The 16,651-nt window shown below is 63.0% G+C and overlaps 2 protein-coding genes across 4 annotated transcripts; one reads left to right on the top strand and one right to left on the bottom strand.

The window, feature by feature from the left end:
- Positions 1-9: 9 nt before the first annotated feature.
- Positions 10-12,664, bottom strand: PAN2 (poly(A) specific ribonuclease subunit PAN2). 3 transcript variants are annotated; one of them, XM_067314171.1, is made up of 26 exons: positions 12,587-12,664; positions 11,420-11,720; positions 10,638-10,807; positions 10,284-10,404; positions 10,005-10,082; positions 9,579-9,846; positions 8,988-9,330; positions 8,280-8,376; positions 7,503-7,622; positions 7,211-7,330; positions 7,007-7,135; positions 6,634-6,833; positions 6,071-6,213; positions 5,604-5,710; positions 4,971-5,069; positions 4,400-4,476; positions 3,736-3,877; positions 3,295-3,432; positions 2,507-2,566; positions 2,166-2,256; positions 1,930-2,087; positions 1,668-1,811; positions 1,261-1,440; positions 838-931; positions 431-628; positions 10-328 (listed from the first exon to the last, which is right to left on the bottom strand). In XM_067314171.1, the coding sequence occupies exons 2-26, from the start codon at positions 11,699-11,701 to the stop codon at positions 294-296; spliced, it is 3,594 nt and encodes a 1,197-aa protein (XP_067170272.1). In that variant the 5' UTR covers positions 11,702-11,720; positions 12,587-12,664; the 3' UTR covers positions 10-293. The 3 variants fall into 3 exon arrangements, with proteins under 3 accessions (XP_067170272.1, XP_067170274.1, XP_067170273.1); XM_067314173.1 differs by having other exon boundaries at positions 6,071-6,210; XM_067314172.1 differs by lacking the exon at positions 12,587-12,664 and adding an exon at positions 12,115-12,290.
- Positions 12,665-14,744: 2,080 nt separating this feature from the next.
- On the top strand, positions 14,745-16,606 carry IL23A (interleukin 23 subunit alpha). The gene is made up of 4 exons (XM_067314016.1): positions 14,745-15,156; positions 15,629-15,730; positions 16,064-16,189; positions 16,336-16,606. Exons 1-4 carry the CDS (start codon positions 15,001-15,003, stop codon positions 16,480-16,482), a joined length of 531 nt encoding a protein of 176 aa, XP_067170117.1. The 5' UTR covers positions 14,745-15,000; the 3' UTR covers positions 16,483-16,606.
- Positions 16,607-16,651: the final 45 nt, after the last annotated feature.

Here is a 16,651-nt window from a genome sequence, read left to right as displayed (position 1 = left end):
GCGCAGGGGTCCGAGGCTGCCTGGCTGCTTTATGACCGTGCCCGGTGCCGGGCCGTGCCGTGCCGCAGGGCCGCCTCGTGCCGGGGCCCCGGGGGCGTCCTGCCCCGGTAACGGCCCCGCCGGGCAGGGGGGGCGGCCCGGGGAAGTTCAGGCAGAGGCTGGGGCAGCCTAGGCCCCGGTGCTGGTTCCAGTTAGGAGTGTGTCTCCCTTCGCCCCGCAGCGCCCTCGTGCCGCCCCGGGGTCTGCACCGGCGGCGGGGTCCCGGTGCGGGGCCGGGCTGCTGCCGGCCCCGCTCACAGCGCCAGCACCGGCGGGTAAACCGTCGCATCTGCCGGAAACAAAGCACAGCGTGAGGGGGGCCGGGCCGGGCCGGGCCGGGCCGCGCCGCAGGGCCAGAGGGAGCAGGGCGGTGTGCCCCGCCATGCCTTACGCTTGGGGCTGCTCTGGCTGTCCGGCTCCGGCACCTTCCAGTCCAGCTTGCGGCCCTTCTCGTAGAGGGCCTTCAGCACCTTGCGGAAGTCATCGGGCTCACTGCTGTTCTGGCTCAGCTCCAGGTACTTGCGATAGAGCTGCAGCGCCGTGCGCGCGTCCTCGATGCTGTCATGGGTCTCGCCCTGAATCTTCAAGTCTGGGGAGAGCGTCCCGGTCAGGGAGGGCAGGCGCAGGGCTTGCCCTGGCGGGGTGGTGCGAGGGCTCTCGGGGGCCTTACGGGGTCGAGGTGGAGATCTGCCCCCCATGGCAGAGCTGCAGCGGGTGTTAATGCCCTCAGTGCAGCCACGGCCCCAGTCCTGCCCGCCCTGGCACCTCCCTGGAGGTACGGAGGAATCAGCCACTAACCCAGGAAGTACCAGGCGAGGAAGCGCAGGGAAATCATCCTCTTCCTTGGGATGTGGAACAGGTACACGGTGTCAATCACCTGGTCCTTGGGCACCTGGAAAGCAGAGAGCATCCTGCTGCCAGGGCTCGCTCTGGATGTGGCCCACATCCGAGCATGCGTACGGTCCTGCCGCGGTAGGGCAAGGCCCAAGCTGCCAGTACCCCCTGGACTCTACCTGGGGGGAACTCGCACTTTGCGCTGGTAGCCAAGGTGCACTGCACCAGGAAACACCACAAAGGCAGGTGGGGACCGACCTGATTTACCAACACAACCCACAGAGCAGCCCAGGATCCGTGCCCCTGCCCAAGATGCCGCAGGTCTCCCCCCCTCCCCCCCCAGGCACACCGTGCCCTGGTTTGGGGATGGGGACTTGGTGTTGTCACCATGAGGTTGATGACGCGGAAGTCCTTCTGCAGCCCGTGGCCCACAAACTTGACTCCCACGTCAATGAGGAAGCGCAGTTTCAGATAGGTGGATTTGAGAGTGGTGAGGTGCTTGGAGGAGATCTTGGCATCCAGGTCTCCCGGCTTGATCCCTGAGTACTGGGTCAGGTAATCCACCACCTATGGAGAACAGGGCCCACGGTCACATACTGGGAAGGCCGAGGGGCAGCCGCTGGGGCTTGTCCCCTCCAGCTTCCCCTGCCCAACAGCCAGGCCAGCCAGGGGAGGGTGCAGACATTATTCTCCGTTTCCTGAGAAGGAGCCCCTCCATCGAGCAGGAGGCACAGTGGGACTGTGTCCTCCCTCCTGGGCAGGGAGCTGAGCAGGGCCAGGCAGGGGCCCAGTACCTGCTCCTGGGTGGAGATGTAGTCATCAATGAAGGGGACACCCTCGTTAGGGCCCTGCCCACGCACACACGTGATCCTGGCCACCGACATCTGGCTGGGCTTGATAGTGGACTTGGTCCCGTCACTGCGGAGCTCAGCCTCCTCCTGTGACAGGCGAGAGGAGAGCTCAGTGACTGCGAGCTCTCGGAGGCAGTGTGGAGTCCAGGCGCACCCAGAAGGGCTGCCCTGCTCCCCTAGCACCCGCCTGCAGGGGAGGCCTGACCTCATTCAGCGTGACGAACTCGGCGTCCAGCCCCACCAGGTCACCCGCCTGCGGCATCTCGCTCAACATGAGGGGGATGAAGGTGGCATGGCACTTGCGCTGCTTGCGAGCCAGCGAGGCCTCGGCCAGCAGCACGCTGGCTTCGATTGGGTTCTTGACTGCAGGAAGAGGGGAAGGGAGGTCAGCTGGGAGCTAGATTCACTGGCCGCGCAGCCCCTTCCACCCCAGACACTCACTGACGAGGTTGTACTTGGAGTTGAGGTTCCTTCGGGCGTAGTACAGGATAGCTGGCACCTTCCAGCTCATGTCAAACTGCACCGCCTCACACTGCAGGGAGGGAGGGACAGTGCAGGGGCAGGGAGGAGCCCAGCCCAGGGCTGGGTGCTTCCCCACGCAGCAAAAACCCTCCCTCCACAGGGTCCCTGCCTCCGTGGTCTCACCTCGACATATAGTCAGGGCAGGGCCCCACTCAGCCCTACGTGCCAACAGCCCCCCCCAAACATGGTGACAGAGCAAGTGACACTGCCCTGGCCTCGGAGCGTAGCCCCTAGCGCAGCACCCGCACCAGGGCCCTTACCTTATCCACAGGCTCAATGAGGAAGTCGTTGAAGAGGTACCACTGCTGGTGTGTGACTCCCTGGGGGGGGGGGAAGGCACAGACACTCCGAATTAGGGGCCCCCCCAGCCAAATGCAATGACTCCGCTACCCTGTTACCAGGGAAAGGGGGGGGTGACGATGCCATGTGGGAACTCCCGCCCTTCCTGGGACACGGTGGGGAAATCCCTGCTGGCCTGAGTGGTGGCGATGTGTAAATGAAGCGCTGTGAGGGTGGACGGGCAGAGTCTTTGCCAAACTCCTACCCGAAACTCCACAGAGATGTAACAGATAACAGAGACAGGGACACAGCCCTGACACACTGAGCACTCCGGGAATTCCTGCCTTGGGCATCTCCACCAGCTCAGAGGGAACTGCCCAGACCGGTCCCCCTTTCCTCTGGAAGGGAGATGAGGTCCCAGCCCTGACCTGGAAGCACAGGGACACGCTGGCAACACACCCATGACCCAGGAGGAACTGGCCTGAGGAAGTGTGGGAAGAGCACTTCTTTAGCCCATTCCCCTCTGTAAGCTGCATGAGAGGCACTTGGCTTCCCGGCCAAGTGCTGCCTGGCATATCTAATAAATCACTTAAATTCAACAGTTTACTAGGAGACCCAGGAATGGGTCAGGTAAACTATCTGATCTTGAGTGAGTGCTGGGCAAGGACACCCTGGCAAGGCAGGACTCCCTAGGGGCAGGGCTGCTCCTAAGGAGCCTGCAGGAATGGGGCTTTGGGCTCGAGCGTGCTAGTCCTGCAGGGCTGCTCACCTCTTTCCTTTGGTGGTAGGTCTCCCCCACTTTGATGTGCCCCACCAGGCTGCCCCCTGTGCGGGAATCCAGGATATGAACGACGGTGGCCATTAGATCGTAGATGTACACTGAGTCAGGGTCATCGGAAGGGCTCAGCTGCAGGAAGGAACCAGCCCCAGAGGAAACGTCTGAGCCCTGCCTGACAGAGATGCCCAGAGGCAGCTTCCAGGCCTCAAACTCAAACCCCAGAGCCTGGACATGCAGTTGTCACCACAAGCCTGAAGGTTTCCTGGCTGGCCATGCTGGAGACACAGGGCTCACATGAGCTGCCTCAGAGAGGGCCTCTCTTTCTCTCTCGCCCACACGCAACCAGCAGAACGCGGTGCTGAAACAGTTCTGCTTCTACAGCCCCTTGTGCCTGTGACCACGTGGCCCTTGAGGGATCTCAGCAGCCTTTACCTCATCGTTTTCACTCCAGTTGCAGATGTCCAGCTCCTTGTTCTTGGTCAGCCTCATTTTGATGGCATGGGGGATCCAAATGTTCTTCAGTTCCTCCACAGAAGAATATGAATGCCCCATGTCAGGGTTCCCCAGCTCCTTCCTGCCCGGAGAATCACAGAAGACCATGTTGGAAGGAATCACGGGTGATTTTCCATGCCAACCTCTCCTGGGCAGCATCTGAACTGCCCAAACCACACATCAATCAGCCTGTTCTTAAACATTCTGCAGAACAGATGGGGTGAGCCAGAGCTGCACCACTTCTCCCCAGCTGCCAAGAGAAGGGCCTGGGAAAAGGTATCAATTAATGTCAGTCAAAGGGTAGATACACAGTCCTGGACCTTTTGTCAGTCAGAAAAGGGAAAGGGAATGAGGGCTGAGGGCTCAAAAATGCATCATAATGGTCTCCAAATGGGATGCTGTGCAGAGCACCCTGTTGGCACCCAAAGAGGGTCACAGTCTCAGGGCAGCAATGACTGTTCCAGTTTAGAGCCCACAAGGGGCTACAGAAGGGCAGATAAAGTCATTATCAGTTGAGAAACAGCTCCGAGTTCTCCAAGGCCAGGAGGAACAACCCAGATCTCAGTGTCAAGCTAGAGTTGCCATCCAAAGAACAGTTACCTACCATTCTCCAAGAGAGATTTCTTTGCCTCTGGAGATCTCAAAGCCTCCTCTCTTCATCAGGGCTCTCTGAAAGGCATACTGGCAACGAAACACAGGCAAGCGTCAGCACGGACTGAGAGTCTGTGCTTGTGAACATGTAGGTGACAGCCCAGACCAGCAGTGGGGGAAAGACAGGGACTTTAAAGTCAGTGACAGGGAGACAGACAGCAAGAGAAACCCAACCGTCCACCAGCTCTCTGCCAGGCTCTGTGTTCTGGGAAGTGGGCACCATCTCGTTGTTCCTAGGTCCTGGGGAACTGGGGAAATGACAGAGTGAGTCTACTGGAGTCCTGTCAGCTTTATCGTGGCAGGAGATCTTGTCTTTTCCAACTCCAAATGCACAGCTCATGCTACAAGCATGACCAAATACCAACATGTCCTCTGCAAACAGAGTACAGTGAGGCTTGAGTAGAGAGCAAGAGACTGCTACAGACAGCGAGATCAAAGTGAGAACACCTCCGCAGAGCGGGGCACGCAGCAAACCCTGTGTGCCCAGGAACAAGCCTGCTTCTGCCCTAAAGCGTCTCCCCCACCTCAGCCTGTGTCTTCCAGAAATCTGCCTCCTTGGAGCTGTTCACCTCACAGTTAATGACCAGGACATCTGGCAGACAGCGGATATTCCGGGTCTGGACCTGCAGAGAGAACAGGAGATGGAAGCAGGGTGACACCAAGAACCTTGGAGAGGCTCCAAACTGGATTTGGCATGTGCCACCCGTTCCCTCTGCCAACATCTTTGCCTGTAGAGGTTCTTCCCCACTGCCTGGCTAGGGTGTCTGATAGCTGGGCTACTGTAACAGACACTAGGGCTGGGAGCAGGTTCTTGCCTCTCCAGGACTGCAGGGACTATGTCAGAACAGGTGCACTCAGCTCCCAAGGGAGTTTCCACGTGCTCCTCTACCCCAGGGGGATTTAGACGGGATCTGCATGACCTGCAAGCTGTGTTCCAGCCCTTGCACAGCCCTGGCAGCCCAGGGAATACCCCACACCATGCCGGCTCACAGTCCAGGCTAGGAACCGAATCTCCGGCATCTGCTCAGGAGGTTCCCCACTGACTAATGGAGAAACTGCCCCACTCAGCCTGCAGCACGGGGTGCTCACACCCTTCTCCCACAGCCCCTCTGCAGCCCACGATGTGTGATGTATTTGCATCCTCCTCCCAGGCTCACCGTGGGCTGGTACTTCTCACAGTTCTCACACCAGGCCTGTGTGCTTTGCTCCAAGCAGATGCTTCGCTTTAAAATTTGGGCAAACTCATAATCTTTCACTGGCTTCTCTAAAGGGAGAAAAGAGAATAACGTCACCTTCCAACACACAGATCTTTACCAATTAAGCTCAGCCAAACCTCTGGGGTTTTCCTCACAACCACCAGGGAGAAGGTCAACCCCCAAATCTGCCTTCCTGTAGCCAAAAGCTCAGCTGGCTGGAAACCCACAACCAGGCCTCAGCTGCTGGCTCTGCCACAGCCCAGGCCAGACAACTGCAGAAACTCCTCACTGCAGGCACCCGTCACCTGGACAAATGCGGCTCATCCATACAGATAACAACCCCCACTCAGTCTCTCTGCCCCAAGAGAAACGCAGCAGTTAAACACGCCAGGCCCTGCCCTGCCTGCCTCCCCGACCCTGCGCATTACCAGTGCTCTCAGGGTAGGAGAGAGTGAAGAGCAGTGTGGAGGACACACGGACAGTTTCCTTGCCGCAGCGACACATGCTGCAGTTCTCCATCTCGCAGCTGAACAGCTGCCCGATAACTGAGTCCCCCGAGGTCCCAAAGCTGCTGCAGAAAGAGAGCGTGTGGGTTAGCAGCGTCCTGGCAATCCCTGTGGAGCAGGGCTGGACGGATGGTAGGGTGGGCTGAGTATTGGGTCCTGCACATCCCTGGCTGCACAGGTGCCCTGCAGGGCCAGCACCCAAATTCCAGCAGCTCTTGGGGAACCAACCATTGGGCTTCCAGAACCAGTGCCTCCTGCGCAGCCCCTACCCCAGCCAAGAAGAAGGACTAGGCCTAGGAGGGACAGAGGTTCAGCAGTCTCTCAGCACAGGAGTCAAATCCTGCCATAGGGGCAGCCTGCAGCTCAGTGTGTTCCAGGGCAGCCCTTAGGGCAGATGTGGGCAGCAAGAAAGCTCTCTCCTGAGGGATGGATGAGGCCTTTGGGAGCCAGACCCCCTCCCTGGTTCAGGTACTCCTCGTACTCACCTGCTGCCAGCTCCCCGATAGGCCTGCGGCGCCTCCTGCTCCTGGGTTTCCTGGTGCAGTTGAGTGAGGATGAAACGGTTCCAGCTCTGAATCAACCGCCCCAGGTTCACCTTCCCTGTGGCCTCATCCGAGTCAGCAAGGATCAGCCCCAGAGCAGAAGCCTCTGGGATTGTGCGGAAAGCCCGCAAGAAGTTGCTTCCCTGCGGATGGGGCAAGGGTGGCGTGTCACAGACGTCAAATGACAGGAGTTTCCAAACTGTCTGATGCCATCTCCTGAGGCCTGGCCCCACCCTGCCCCTGCTTCACTGAGGAGGAATTTCTCTGACCTGCTCGCCTGCCAGCTTCACAATCACCACCTCAGCTCACCACCAACCTGGCAGGGGTCTCCTCTCGACAGGTCCAGCATGTGGAAAAGCAAGCCCAGCTCACAGCCCAAGCAGAACTCCTTCTGGCACAGGTGATTTTGGACCAGGCAGCGGACCGGCTCCAAGAAATACAGCACCTAGCAGAGACGGAGCAGTCAGGGGAGGTTCTAGGGGGCTGCGGCAGTCTGGGGCAGAGCTGGGATGTCTCCCACCTGGATCATGCAGTTGCAGTAGGCGTTGGGGATATGGGGCTCCAGGCCTGCAAACAACGTCTTGTTGTAATGTTTAAAGTCAAAATCTTCCAGCCCCAACTTGGAGTATTTGATTGTGACCTGAGCAGAAACACAGTGCATCAAACATACAGGTGCTCCTCACAGAGAGGTGAGCAGAAGCTTGGGCCCACGTGGGTCCTGTGGGATTTCTGCCCCAGCTAAGCCTGGCTTGAGGACTCACAGCCGGCCTCCTCTCCTCCCTCTGCCCCAGGGCGGCCCTGGGGAAGGCTACCTTCCTGTACTTCTTGGCCACCATGTAGAGGTGTGGCTCCTCTTCCCGTCCAATTGGGGACTCAGGGACTTGGTTGAAGCTGTCAAACTCATTGTCCAGCTCTTTTAACCGATAGGGGATCTGCAAGGGGGAAGAGAAGGGAAGAAAAGCTGAACCTTGAGGCAGAGTCTACATGAAGCACCAAGTACTGAAACAAGCAGCTCCTGGGCTTTCCTGTCTCCTCAAATGAGCAAAGGAATAAACCAGAAAGGAGTGGGGCCCTCCCTTAACCTGCGCGAGGCCTCCACACCTTCCTTCTTACAAGGGACTTATCGCTGTGGGAAACTACAGCAGCGCTGCGGGCAAGGACGAAACACACCAGTGTTTTTCCCAAGGGTGAGGGACATGCCATAAATCTCTGAACTGGACTGCTCAAACCTTTTCCTAGCAGAGAGCAAGTTATCAATAGAACTTCGCTCCTAGCCTGAGAGGGGGACTCCAACGCTTCCCAAAGGCTGGTTCACCCAGTGACACTGCTGAAGAAAAGCAGTTAAGTCCAAACCACACATCTGCCTCCTGCGATATCCCAGGCCAGTGAGCTTCACCTCCTACCCCGTTTGGAGTCCTGCAGAAAGCTTTGAGATCATTCAGCACATAGCAAGAGCTTCATCCTTCCCTGAACTGCAGCCATGTAGGTGCAAGTCCCAGAGGCAGTGTGACACTCTGCTACTGACAGAGATACACTACGCCCTGCAGAGCCAACCTCAAGATGCTCAACACCCTCCTGAGAGCAGGTACCTGGTTGCGGAGCTTGGTCCGTGGGTTTGGGGCATAGCCGATGAACCCCACTTTCTTCATAGTGCGCAAAATCTCAGGATCTACTGGAGGGGCACGCCTACAAAATACACCATGACTTGGAGGCTGCTCTGTTGGGCAGCATTATTTAACCAAAGGCCTTGCTGCATAGACACGTGCTGGATTTGCTCAGGGACCCACCAGTGGGACAGGAGGGTTGCTCCCATTCAGTCATTCCACCCAGGACCTCAGTGTTCCCTCTCTGCTATAACACAATACCTGGGCCGGGTCAGAACATGGCAGCACTGCTTAGCTCAGGAGTATTTAGGATAGAGCTCAGTCAAAGGAAAAAGAAAACAGTTTTCAGATACACAGAATGTAACCAGGATCTAACCAGTATCTCCCCACCATAAACACGGAGGTTTGACCATACTCTGCTGTCTTCAGACCTGTCCAGTCACCACACCTCAGCGGTCAGGCTACGCAGCAGGGAACATTTCGCAGGACACATGACCAGGGAGGGCTATGCCAGCCGCGAGATGTGGGAGCTGCAGCAGTTCCCCAGCTGCTGCTCATCACCAGAGCTCTCTTCTGCCCCCAACCCTGCATCACCAGGGTGCCCAGCTGTCCCCAAGAGCCAGAGAAGGAGAGAGTCCGTGCTGGGGCCAGCTCTCTCACACTGGCTTTCACAGGAAGAGACTGGCAAATTACCGGGGTGCAGGGGCAGAGTTGGCAGCTGGCCAGTCTGACAGCAGCGTCTCGCTGGTCAGTGGCACAGGGATGAGCGAGAGTGGCACAAGGTCCTGGTTCCAGTCCAAGTGGGGCAGCGTGTCGACAATGCAGGGCAAGGCAAAATCAGTCTCCCGGGAGTAGGTGTTGAAGGTGACCTCAGGGGAGTCAGCCCAGAGGTGGACACAACCCTCCGAGTCGCCGAACGCCAGGGCCTGCTTGCTGGCCGACACATCGAAGGTCATGATCAGCGGCCCAACCGTGTTCACATGGAAGATGTCAGCGGGGTTGGCGAGGCCCGTGGGCTCACAGAACTGGCACTGACCTGTGCGAGAGAGAAGGGCAGAGCGACATGGCACCAGGGAGTGCAAAGGCGGGTCAGCAGCAAACGTAGTAATCCAAGTGCACCTCTCACTTACAGAGCCATTTGAACCAGCTGAACCAGATCGAAAGTGCTCGGCCAATAATATCCCACTGGGATTTGAACATGAGCCTGGAGGGTGCTGAGACTGTCACCCAACTCTCACTGGAAGAGCAGAGCCCAGCTGGGCTGGGGAACGCAGCTTCACCCACCTGTCTGGGAGATGATGGCCAGGCGCGAGGTGTAGGTGGGGATGAAGCGGAGGAAGAAGGGGTCGATGTGGACCTGCAGCGGGGTGGTGGCCCGCATCATGCGCAGGTCGTACACCTTAAGGAAGCGGTCGCAGGCCAAGCCATTCATCCGGCTGGAGAAGCCACAGGTCACCAGCAGGTTGCCATGGACATCAAAGTCAGACAAGCTGCCTGAGTATGCATCAAATTCATGCTCCACCACAAACGTGCGTAGATCCCGCAAGGAGACCTGGGAAGGCAAGGTGGGGGTGCTGGGTACCACACAGGCAGCTGCCGGTGGCTTGGGAGCCACTGAGGCTCTGGGAAAAGCCAGACATCAACTTCAGGGTATCCCAGAGAGAAGCGGAACATCAGCAGGGCTGCCAGGTAGGCTGGGGCTGGCGTTACCTTCCCTGAGGTGTGTCCGCAGAAGAAGAAGCGGTTTGACTGCCGCATGATGGTGATGCCGGGTACCTCCACGGTGTACTGGGAAAGATGCAGAACAGCAGGGTGAGTGGGGCAGAGCACCAGAACGAAGCACCCTCCCCAGCCTGTTCTGTCACACGAAGCCAGGCCTGACCCGCGCCTCCCACTGACACTCCAGAAGTGGAGAGGACTCTCCATCCTGCAGGATGCAGCCCTCAAGCCAGGGAGCAGAGCCAGAAGCAATCCCAAGACTGGCCATACCTTCTGCGTCTCCTGGACAGTGTTGAGGTCTATCTCAATCACGTGGTTCTGCAGCCCGCCAACGAGCAGAGTGCTGGTGTCCGTGAGCAGGAGACTGTGCATGTCCTCAGACTCATCCATGCTGCAGGAGAGGGAAAAGGACAGGCCTCATGCTCCTGCTCAGCTCGGGGATGCGTCAGGGAACGGGGCTGAAAGTCTGCCCTCATCCTCCTCCCAGATCTAGCTTTCATACTGCAGGCAGGGGGACCGGGACCATCTCTACCCATGGGCAAACAGGACGACGAGCTGTGACTGCCCCCTCTCCCCCAGCACAGGGCCAGCATGACCCACCTGCTGCCAGAGCAAAGCACTCACAGGTAGTCAAAGATGATGAGGCCCCCTCGTGACATATACTTCAGGTTGGTTTTGGTCAGGAAAAGGACGCCGTTCTCCAGGCTCTGGATCTGGCGGATGTCATCGCTACTGTTCACTTGGAAGGAGGAATACCGCTCCAGCGTTGGACCGAAGAATGAGGTGGCATGGCCCTAAAAATCAGACCGGGACAGACTTGACAACGTGCAGCAACGCTCACTTTGGCTATACTTGAATGTGACACAAATGCCACACCGAGCTGCTCTAGCTCCCAGGCTCCTACCCTTCAAGACAGGTTATCAGCTACCTTACTGCTTCAACCAGCTTATGGAAGGGGCTTCCTCTGTTACAAACCCTGCTGTTACAAACCCCAGAACAGTAGTAAATTATTCAGACTTTTCCTTTTTAGGCAAATACATATGGATATGAGAAAAGAACAAAAAGCTCTACTAGCCCAAGAGCTCAGGACAGCAAAGCTACTCAGGAAACACCTACAGGGTCTTTTGTAGCCAAATACGTCCAAGTGCTTCCCATGCTCCTAAACAGCTACGTATCAACCACCTCTACCCAAAAACTCTGCATTAAAAGAGCACAACTCCCAGTTTCTGAACACGACTCTCCAGCTCCAGCTCTGTCCTGAGCAGAGCCATTCTCTGTTCAAAGCCAGCTTGCCCCCAGCTGGTCAGAGCAAGCAGGTGTTGGGCTGCAGTATCTGCACAGACAACCAAGAAGCTACGCAACGACCCTCCCTTCCCCGTTTCCCGAGCCAGCTCAGAGACACCTACCCCGTGATTCCCAACCCACAGCATTTCTTCATGCAAGTCGAAATGGGAGACAGAGACAGGCACGCCCACTTCAGAGACGGCAGTGTGCAGCTCGCTGTACATGCCCTCCATGATGTGCACCGACTCTGGCACCGCGATGCCCTCTAAAGGCACCCCCTCGGGATCCAGCTCGACGTTCTGCAGCAAGCTGGGGTTGAGGTGGGGGTCCAGGGCGGGGTCCAGTGCAGGGTGGAGCGTGGGAGCATACTCAGCAAGGGAGGGGTCGAGACCTTCAAAATTCATGGTGAAAACCAACGTCTCCCTTTAAAACAGAAAGGGAACTAAGTAGGTCAGTCAGAAACACCAGGGCCCCCCAATTCTTAGAAATTTATATACAAACGCTGTGACTACAAGCAATGGAAAAAGCTGCTGGAATCTCCAGTGAGGGTAAGGTACATCTCTCCCAGCCGTGGACAAAGACAGTATTAAACCCACACATGCAGCGGACGTCGTAAAGTCCCTTCCCCAGGACACACTCAGTGCTCCGTCACGGCAGCGAACCGCCGGGGGAAGGACCCTGAGGGCAGCCCTGCTCGCGCGCTGACGTCAGCCCGGGCGCATCTGCCGGCGCTGCGCGGGGACCCCCAGCGCCCCGCTGCCCCGCAGAGCCCCCCGCCCCACGCAGCCCCCCTCCCCACGCCCCGGCAGGTCCACACCCAGCATCTCCGCAGGCCCCGGGCCGGCACCGGATCGCACAACAGCGTCTGCTCAGAGGCCGGAGGCCGCGGGGGCTCGGGCAGCTCCAGCGGGGCCAGGCACGAGCCTCCGCACGGGGCCAAGGGCAGGGCCCGCCGCCGCCGCCGGGCCAGCCCGGGAAGGAGCAGCGGCAGCGGCACGGGCCGGCCCCGCCACACGGCACTGGGGGCCGCACGGCCCCGCCGAGGCTGCCGGCCCCGCTCCAGGGGACGAGATGCCCCGGGTCCCGTCGCGGCGCCGCAGCCGCCGCGGGGGAGCGCGTTACCCAGAGCCCTCCGCGGCGGCGGCGGCCGTTACCCACAATGCCCCGCGGCCCCCGGGGGGGCCTGCTGCCCCCCACCCACGCCCCGCCGCGGCGGCGGCCGTTACCCACAACGCCCCGCGCCCCCGGGGGCCCACAGCGCTCTGCCCGCGCCCCTCGGGCCCCGTTACCGAGCAGCCCCCGGGCGCGGCGCCCCGCGCCGGGGCGGTGTCCCGGGCCCTTCCCACCACGCGGCCGGGCCGGGCCGGGCCGGGCCGGGGCCGCCGCTGCCGCCCCTCCCCCCGTCGCTATGGCAACCGCGGCCTCCCGTGCTCCCGCCTGGCGGCCGACCCTTCCTCAGGGCTGGCGGGCCAATAGCAGTGCCGAACCGGCGGCGCGGGCCAATCAGCGAGGGAGGGAGGCGGGAATAAGCAGAACGAGGGGGCGCGGCGGGGAGCGTGCGGGACGGTACGGCGGAGGGGTCAAAAAGGCCGAAATTGACTCTGCCGGGGGCGTGTCGGGGCGGACGGGCCGCGCCGAGCCCGCGCCGAGCCCGCGCCGGCGGCGATGGGGCAGCGCGGGGCCCCGGGCCCGCTCGGGGCGGCGCTTCCCCACCGCGGGCAGCGCCTGGGCCCTGGAACGTCGCGGCCGCTCGGGGACGAGCTGCAGCCCCCCCCCCCCCCCCAAACCCATTTCCAAACTTCACAGAGCCCCCCAATCCCACAGGCCCCTCAAACACCCCGCAGTCCCCCAAACACCCCCAAAGCCCCCAGAGCCACGAACATCCCCCCAACCCCACAGTTCCCCAAGCCCCACAACACCCTGCAGAACCCCCCAAGCCTCGCAGCCCCCCCCCAAAACACCCCTCAGGCCTCCCCACGCCCACCCCGCGGACACCCCCCCCCCCAGCACCCCTCCCACAGCCCTTCGCCCCCAAACGCCCCTCAGCACCCCACGGACCCCCTCACACCCCACGCAGCCCCCCCCCCCCCCCGGACTGCAGCTGCGGGGCCCACGGCACGGCCTGTCCAGTGGGATGCCGGGCCCCAGCACGCTCATCGCGGCGGCCCCGCTCTTGACTTCATGGAAAACTCCAGTGCAGGCTGGAAACTCCTTGGGCGGCTCCCACTGCCCCGAGTGGCCCCCTGCCCCACGGTGGTGCCCCACGGGTGGGCCAGTGATGGCCCTTTGCCCGCAGCCAGAGGCCACAGCCCACCCTGCCGGCTCTGTGGGCTAGGAGCTGCAGGCACACGGCCTGTTCCTGGGCGCCTCCGGGCCCTGGCATGGGAAAGAGGGAATCCCCAGGGTGATGGTGTCAGGAAAGTCCAGGCAGGAGAGTCCTGCGGCACCTGAAGCACCCGCCGCAGGTTCACCTGCGACCGGCACTGGCCTCCCCTGTGACTTGCATTCCAGCCTCCCCGTGGGACCCACATCCCGACCTCCCCATGGGACCCATGTCCCAGCTGTCCCCAACCTCTGTCACAGCCTCCCTGCAAGACCCATGTCCTGGCTGTCCCCGGCCTCCGTCCTGGCCTCCCCAGGCTCCATGCACTGGCCTCCCATGGGACCCACATCCCAGCCTCCCCCCCTCCTCAGGCCCCATATACCGGCCTCCCATGGGACCCCCCAGTCCAGCCTCTCCCGCCCCCCAAGTCCTCCCCTCCTGGACCCCCGAAACCCGCACCCGGGACACGGTGCCCTGGGCAGGACCAGGCAGCAGCCCGGGGCCGCGGGGGCAGCAGCCCGCAGTGGGGCCAGACCCCAGCGCTGCCCCCCGGGGCGGCCCCCGGGGCGCCGAGGCGGGGCCGGGGGTGCCCGCGGGGCCGGGGGTGCCGGTGGCCCGGGGAAGGCCGGGGGCAGCCCCGCCGGGCGGGGACCGGGAAGCGCCGGAGCCGCCCCGTCGGGGCCGCCGCGATTGCGGAGCCGCGGGCAGCACGGTGCGGCGCGGGGCAGCAGTGCGGGGGGCCGGGCCGGGCCGGGCCGGGGGTACCGGAGCAGCCGGGGAAGCCCCGCCGTGACACAGCGGCCCCGGGGAGCCGCGAGCCGCCGCGCCGGGGCCGCCCCCGGAGATTTCCCGGGGGGGGCATGGGGGGGAGCCCCGCTCCGCTCCGCACCGTCCCGCCCGCTCCCCTCCCCGGCCGGACACCCGGGCTCCCTCCGCGCCCGCCGAGAGGGAGAAGCGGGTTGGAGCCGCAGGTGCGGCCGGCGCCGGGGTCTGCCGGGACTGGGGGGGGGGGGTCCCGGGACCGGGGGGGTCCCGCACGCCCGGGGGGTCCCGGGGTCCGCCGGGGGGTCCCGGGACCGGGGGGGGGGGTCCCGCACGCCCCGGGTCCGCCGGGATCCCTGCCGGTGGCGGTGCCGCCGGCGGGCGCGGAGCTACCAGGAACTGCCCCGGGTTTTCCTGCCTCTCCCGGCGCGGGGCCGGGGCCAGGGCCGGGCTCGGCGGGGCGCAGCCCGGGGACCCCGGCCCGGTATCGGTTCTGCTTTCGGGGGAGGCGGCGATTTCGCAGTAACGGGGGGGCGGGTGCCACCTGCCCCGGGGATTCCCCACCTGCCGCCGGCCCATAAGAGCCCGGTGGCGGCGCCGGTGGCGGCACCGCTCGCCATGGCCCCGCGCCTCTGCCTCTGCCTCCTGGCGCTGCTGCTCCCGGCGCCGGTGCCGGCCCCGCGGCTGCCCCGCACCGACTGGGCCGCCTGCAGGAGCCTCTCCCGGGAGCTGTCGCGGCTCCTGGGGGACCGCGAGGCGCCGCACCGCGTCCTGGTGAGTGCGGCGGCGGCGATGAGCGCGCCGGGGCTCAGCGGCGGCGGGCAGGGAGGGGGCGAGGGAGGGAGGCCGGGGGGGTGAGGGTGTCGGGGGCCGGAGGCTCGGGGGGAGCCGGGGAGATCCGGGAGACCGAGGGGGACCGGGGGCGCTGGGGGGCACCGCTGGATCCAGGATCCGGGGGTGCCGGGGAGATCTGGGAGACCGGGGGCGCTGGGAGCTTGGGGGGCACCGCTGTGTCCGGGATCCGGGGGTGCCGGGAGGGTCTCGGGGGTGCCGGGGGACTCGGGGGATCCCAGAGTCCAGGGGTGCCTGGGGGACCCGGGGATGCTGGGGGATCCAGGGGTGCTGGGGGATCCAGGGGCGCTGGGTGGCCGAGGGATCAGGGATGCTGGGGGTCAGGGGGTGCCGGGGATTCCGGGGGTGCTGGGGGTCCGGGCGCCGGCAGCCCCCCACCAAGCCCCACCGCCAGGAGGAGATGCGTCTGGACGAGGAGGCCCCCGAGGAGGACTGGCCCCCCCGGATCCGCTGCAGTGACGCCTGCGACCCCTCCACGCTGGACACCAACAACACGGTACTGGGGGGCCCGGAGGTGTCTGGGGGAGACGGACGTGACTGGTGGGCCCTGGGGGGGGTCCCTGGGGTGATGTGCCGGGAGGTGCCTGAGCTCCGGGGGGGCTAAGCAGGGGGATGTGCCCGGGGGACTCGGAGGATAACGGGATGGGGTGCGCAGGGAGGATGTGCATGGGGGGGTCCCCGTGCTCCTGGGATGCTCCCAGGGGTCCCTGTGCTCCCACGGTGCTCAGGGGGGTCCCCATGCTCCCGGGGTGCTGGGAGATGCTGGGGGGTCCCAGGGTGCTCAGGGTCACCCGCCACCAGCCCGGTCTCACGCCCTGCTCCCCCCCAGCGGTGCCTGCGGCGGATCCTGCAAGGGCTGCAGCACTACCGGGACCTGCTGGACTCGGACATCTTCAACGCCCACCGCCTGCCCCTGCTGGAGACCACCCTGGACAAGCTGCTGGGCCTCATCCAGGTGAGGGGGGAGCCAGGGGGGGCCTGGGAGAGGGGGGGCTGTGCCATCCAGCTGGGCGCCCCTGGGGCGCCTCTTCCCCGCAGCAGCCGGGAGCACGGCGCCCATCATCCGTGGCCTCGGGCCCCCTGACCCGCTCTCACCCGCAGCAGGAGCACGGCCGCCCCCCCCGGCGCCCCCCGACCCCCAGTGCCGTCTGGGCCCAGCCGCTGCTGCAGCACCAAGCGCTCGAGCGGCTCCAGTCCTTCACCGCCGTCATGAGCCGCGTCTTCACCCACAGCGCCAGCACCCGCTGAGGCCGGCCGCGGGCCCCCCTCCGCCGTCTATTTATTCCCCCTCCGCCCCGAGGGGCTATTTATGTGCCACGCTCCCTATTTATCTCACGTATTTATGGATTTCTAATAAAGGTCTGGACACGGAGATGGGGACGTCTGTGCTGTGGGATGGGGGGGACAAAACGCTGGG

The sequence above is a fragment of the Apteryx mantelli genome, chromosome 33, assembly GCF_036417845.1.
Source record: "Apteryx mantelli isolate bAptMan1 chromosome 33, bAptMan1.hap1, whole genome shotgun sequence".
Lineage (NCBI taxonomy): Eukaryota > Metazoa > Chordata > Aves > Apterygiformes > Apterygidae > Apteryx > Apteryx mantelli.
Note: the sequence above shows the minus strand (reverse complement) of the source record. Positions and strands in the feature narration are given on the sequence as shown.